Genomic DNA, 6,000 nt, shown 5'->3' on the forward strand with positions numbered 1-6,000 from the left:
ATCGAGTGGTCTCAGATACTATAGACTTACACACACACACACACACACACACACACACACGCACGCACACTGTGGGAGGTCAAGGGAATGAACCACTGGCTTGGCCTGTGAGGAGAGGAACTCCAGCTGACCTTCTGGCTCTGTCTTGGAAGACAACACAGACTGGTGGACAAGGCAGGCGATAATCCCAGTCAAAAGGAACAACATGTCCAGGGGCATGGAGTCGTGAAGCTGTATGGCGTATTTCTGAGCAGCAAAGAGTTCAGTAAGGCAGGAGAACGGAGTGTGGGACGATGGTGAGAGAACGAATGGGAAGGCAAGGAGGGCAGAGTGGTTAGGTTAGGCTCGCGCACCGTGCCCACCAGCCAGATTTTATCCTGTACATGGTGCAACGCTACCAAGTCTGTGAAAAGCAGCCTGGCGGTGGTGTGGTGGGTGGACGACGACAACAAAGGCAGGGAGCATGGTTCCTGGGCTTCCTGCTGGCTGCCGCATTCACTACTCACCGGATGGACCAACGGACAGTCCTGGGTTACGAGTATGGTGGGAGCAATGAAAGGGAAGGAATACCTTCAAAAGATATTCCTGAGGTGAAAAGCAGAAGACACGGGTCCTGACTAGGTGTCTAGACAGTGCTGTGATTCAGTTGGAGCAAACCACAGATGGGAAATACATTTAACACTGAGACCACAGGATGAGGCAGCAGTGGTGAAATGGATTTCATTCATTTGAGCACCAAATAGCTATTGATTGTGCATCGCACGTGCCAAGCACTGGGCCAGGCTGAGGCTATAAAGATGAGTACACCCGGCCCTGACTTCACAGAGCTGTCTGCTGGTGGGAGCGGACGGACAACCATGATCACAGCCCAACGGGAGATAAGTCCTCGATGGACACATGAGGTAGTGGTTGTGACAGCGGTGGGGGCAGAGGAAATGGAGTCTAAGTTGGCCTGGGGGAGACATGAACCAATTCTCCGAAGAAGCACTTGTTGAACTGAAGACTTGAAAGATGAGGAACACTTGTCAGGTAGATGCCCAGGAGAGGAAGCAGAACCATACCTGCCAAAGCCAAGAGTATGTGAATACAGAAGGAGACGAGGGGGAGAGAGGAGGCTGAAGGGCCTGATCCAAAGAGGCTTGCATGAAAGCAGTCACTAGGTGACTCCCCTTCTCACCACCAAACCCCCTGTCACCCCAACAAAGCTGTCTTCCACACTGCTGGAAGGCTCACTACAGAGAGCTATCTCCTAACTTTTCACTTTTAAAAACTACACAGAGGAGCACCTGGGTGGCTCAGTCGTTAAGCATCTGCCTTCGGCTCAGGTCATGATCCCAGGGTCCTGGGATCGAGCCCTGCATAGGGCTCCCTGCTCCACGGGGGGTCTGCTTCTCCCTCTGCCCCTCCCCAAATCTTGTGTGCCTCACACTCTCTCTCTCAAATAAATAAATAAAATCTTTAAATAAAAACTGCAAAGAGATGAAGGACAGTATAATGAAGACCTCTATACCCTGCATGTAGGTGAAAAAATGATGAACATTTTATCATTTTAAATCTTTCTCTATATATTTGCTTTTTTATTTTTACCAAACCGTTTGAAAGCAGAGCACAGACACGATACTTTATCCCTAAATGCTTCAGTATGCACCTCCTAAGAACAAAGAGAAAACCATGATATGATTTTCACATCTGAGGAAAAGAATAATTCTATCTAATATACATTTCATATATTAAACTGTCCCCAGGGATGCCTGGGTGGCTCAGTTGGTTAAGCGTCTGCCTTTGGCTCAGGTCGTGATCCTGGGGCCCTGGGATAGAGACTGCTGAGCAGGGAGCCTGCATCTCCCTCTCCCTGCCACTCCCCCTGCTTGTGCTCTCACTCTCCCTCTGTCAAATAAATAAAATCTTTTAATTTTATTTATTTATTTGAGAGAGAGAGAATGAGATAGAGCATGAGAGGGAGGAGGGTCAGAGGGAGAAGCAGACTCCCTGCTGAGCAGGGAGCCCGATGCAGGACTCGATCCCGGGACTCCAGGATCATGACCTGAGCCGAAGGCAGTCGCTTAACCAACTGAGCCACCCAGGCGCCCATAAATAAAATCTTAAAAAAAAAAAATTGAAACAAAAAACTGTCCCGTTGTTCCCCAAAATGTCTTTTATAGTTTTTCTTGGCAAGGGTAGGGTGGGGTGGGATGGGAAAGAAAAGGGATTAGCATCCAGTCCAAGTTCACGTCATAGAGATCTTTCTAATAGGAAAAAGTTCTGCTCAGAGTTCTTTAGTTGTCCCCTTCACCAACAGGTTCAAGTCCTTACTATTCATAGGACTCCAGACAAGTGTTGCCAAGAGTTGAGGTAGGGGAATGGTGAGAGAGAAGGTAGAGTCAAGATGTGCTGGAGGTAGAACTGACAGATCTGGCAGCTGGCTAGCTGGGAGAGAGCAAGACGGGGTGGGTTTGGGGCCACTAAATGGAAGATGTACCATTTCTGGGGAGAGAACCCGGGCGGGACAAGCAGGTTCTGTAGGAGGAAGATGAGTTAAATTCTGGGTACAAAGGCATCTCAAGGACCAGTAGGACACTAGAGCAATGTCCACTAAGCAACTGGAACTCCAGGCCTGGCACTGAGCAGAGCTAAGAGGTGCTGGCAAATAAGTCTCCTGGGAAGGCTTCCTCCTTCCCCTCTGAAATCCCTCTCACAAGGTCACTCAGACTCCTGTTGGCAAATCCAGTTTTCTGTCATCTTAACTTTTTAGCAGCATCTGGCACAGTTGACCACCACCTCCTTGAAATACCTCCCCTTGGGCACTGCCACAAACTGAGTGACCTCGCTGGCTTCTCCTTCCCAGTCTCCCTTGCTGCCTCTCCTTCCTACATGTAGCCTGTGAATGAATGTTCCTTCCTTCCTTCCTTCTTCCCTCCCTCCTTTTATTTTTTTAATTTAAATTCAAGCTAGTTAACATATAGTGTAGTATTGGTTTCAGGAGCAGAATTTTTTGATTCATCACTTACATATAACACCCGGTGCTCATCCCAACAAGTGCCCTCCTTAATGTCTATCAACCATCTAGCCCACCCCCCAGCCCTGTTTGTTCTCCATATTTGATTCTCTTATGGTTTGCCTCTGTTTTTATCTCATTTTATTTTTCCTTCCCTTCCCCTATGTTCATCTGTTGTGTGTCTTAAATTTCACATATGAGTGAAATTATATATTTGCCTTTCTCTGACTGACTTAATTTGCTTAGCGTAACACCCTCTAGTTCTATCCACGTTGTTGCAAATGGCAAGATTTTATTCTTTTTGAAGCCTGAGTAATATTCCACTGTGTGTCTGTCTGTCTGTCTATTTATCTATCTATCTATCCATCTTCTTTATCCATTCATCAGTTGATGGACATTTGGGTTCTTTCCATAATTTGGCTAGCCTGTGAATGTTGACACACCTCAGGGCCTGTTTCTTAGCCCCTTCTCTATCCACACTCTTCAAGCAATCTCCTCCATTCCTATGGTTTTAAAAAATGTTTTATTAAGAAAAATTTCAATTAAATGCAATACAGTATAATGAAACCCACGGATCTATCAACATTTGGCATTCCTATAAACCAACAACTCCCAAATGTAACCTGTAGTCCAGACATCTCCTTTGAGGGTCAAATAGATCAAACAGGCCAAATGCCTTTCCACTGAATAGCTCACAGCCATCTCAAACTTTACCAGGTTCAAAAGTGCTCTGGATTCCCCTCTCCCCACACTGTATCTGTTCTTCCTCCTCCCAGTTAGGAGCAAGCTCCCAGATGGCAACAACTTTATGCACGGATATTTCCCAACAGCGCCTGGCACATGGTGGGAACTCATATGCCTGTGGAACCAGTGACTTTCAGTAAATGGCACCAGCATCTGCCCATTTGGTCATTACCCTTGATTCTGTCTCCTTTCCAAAATCAGACTGATATGTTAAAAACATAGATCAGATCATATCACACTAGAATGTATACCCTTAAATGTCTTCCACGGCTCTTGGTATAAAATCCAAACTCTCTAAAATGGCTTGCAAGGCCTGGAATCACAGGGCTCGTGCTCCCTTCCACCTGTCTTCCGGCCCGTCTTCCCTTCACTCCTATGTTCCATCTTCCTAGGCTTTTCTGGAGTTTCCTGGTATGCCTTACTCCTTCCCAGTCAGGGCTTTCCTGCACACTGACCCTTCAGGTCTCAGCTTAATGGCACCTTCCTGGAGAGGCCTTCCATGATCTCACGGGGTAGGTTCCCTGATCTTCTCTCACACCACCTACTTCAATCTTTAAGTCTATATGAATTTTTACCGCTGCCATGGCTTCCTGGGGAGAGTGACCATGGCTATTATGCTGAGTTCCACAAGGCTTCAAAGACATCGTATACATTCAAAATTTGTAGAATCAGTGAATTAATTGGGTCTAGATTGAGTCCCAAAAAACTCCTACAGTTAAGACAGTCAAAAGATACAGGGGGCCTGAGAGAGTAATCCAAGAGCCAACAGGCTGGGCTTCAGTTTCAAGAGCATTTGGCCCCAGCAGGAAGTGGGGGCACTGGGCAGACCCAGGTCCGAATCTCCAATTTACTAGCTTTGTGACTTTGGGCACTTTAGGTGAATATGTTGGGTGAACACCTTCAGCCTCAGCTGTCTTTTTGGAAAGAAGAAAATATGAATTTCAGTTTCTTATCACCTGTGTGGAAAAAAACAAGACACAGTGGATGCTCAATAACAGAATAAAAATAAGAGGTTGACTTGTTAATCAACTTGTAAACATAAACATCAAATTTGGAAATACAAGCTGGGCATCGGTCCTAGGAAAGGTGCTGGGCCCGATAAACTTGAGTTCAAATGCCTTTTCTAGCTAGCTGTCTCACCCTCTTTGAGGTTCCATCTCATTTGTAAAATGCAGATCCTGTTACTTTTAAGATTGCTTCTAGGATTAGATTAAATAAACTCTCTGGCTCAGAGTCAGAGTTTAACAAACAGGCAGTCAGTCCCTTTACCCTTTCGTTAAGTGACAACTGAATTTTCTAAAGGCTCATTATTTAACTACAAACAGATAACGTTTAAATTATCCAATGTAAAGAAAACAAGAAAGCCAAATCTGCGTGTAAGTCAGTATGAGGTGGGTTTTTGAACATGGAAAACAAGAACGGACGTCAAAGGGATGGATTAAACCGAATATTTGATCCAGTGCGTTTTGAAGAAGTTTAAACTTGAACCCAGTGTTGGTAACTTGTAAGTACTTTTTGACCCGTTGCCTACTTTTCGACGCAAGTCGGACTGTTCGTAGTGCTGAGACTTCCCCACTACTCCCTTGGTCTCCCTGAGGGCTCACCCCGGATGAGTTATTTTATTTCTTCCTCGCCACCTCGGAGGTTAAGTAGTAGCTCTACTGCCATCTGCGGATGCAGACGTCGCGGCTTCGCGCGGCCGCGCAGCCTTCTCCGGGCGCCGCGACAAGCCGGAGGCCGAGGCCAGGGCCTGGGGCCTCGGCCGCGCGCGCGCCCTCGGCCACCGCTCGGGTGGCGCCGGGTCAAGGTCCCGCAGGCCGGGCCCTGGCACCGAGCGCCGTCCCCGCCGTGACCTTGAGCCCGGCAAGCCCGGAACGCGCTCCGACTCTGCCGAGGCTCCCGCCCGCCCCCGCCGGGCCGACCGCGGCCTCGGACCCGCAGCCCCGGCGGCCATGCCCGGGGGAGCGCTGCCGGGCCGGGGCGGAGACCCGCGCCGGGGGACCCCGCGCCCCCCGCCCCGCGGCGGCCACTCCCCGGCCGCTCCCGGAAAGGGCGGCGCTGCTCACCGGAGCGCGAGCTGGAGGCTGCAGGGGGCGGCCCGCCGCAGGACACCGCCGGCCGAGGCCGCTCCGCGGGCGTGTAGTACTCGCGCCGCCATCTTGCTCTGGCGCCTGGGCTCCCACCACCCGGGCCGCCGCTGACGCCGCCGCCGCCGCCGCCGCCGCCGCGACCCCTCCCCCGGCCGGGCCCGCCGAGGCTGG

General features: G+C 49.5%; 1 protein-coding gene across 2 annotated transcripts in view; it reads right to left on the reverse strand.

The window, feature by feature from the left end:
* Positions 1–5,942, reverse strand: part of NIPSNAP2 (nipsnap homolog 2) — a 33,978-nt gene extending 28,036 nt beyond the window's left edge. The window contains exon 1 of one of the 2 annotated variants that reach the window (XM_034988764.1): positions 5,806–5,942. In XM_034988764.1, the coding sequence (XP_034844655.1) occupies positions 5,806–5,897 (92 nt within the window). In that variant the 5' untranslated portion in view covers positions 5,898–5,942. The remainder of the gene's footprint in view (positions 1–5,805) is intronic. The other variant, XM_034988763.1, reaches the window with a different exon arrangement.
* Between the last annotated feature and the right edge of the window lie 58 nt (positions 5,943–6,000).

The sequence above is a fragment of the Mirounga leonina genome, unplaced genomic scaffold (assembly GCF_011800145.1).
Source record: "Mirounga leonina isolate KUSES-001 unplaced genomic scaffold, KU_Mleo_1.0 Mir_454, whole genome shotgun sequence".
In the NCBI taxonomy this organism is placed as follows: domain Eukaryota; kingdom Metazoa; phylum Chordata; class Mammalia; order Carnivora; family Phocidae; genus Mirounga; species Mirounga leonina.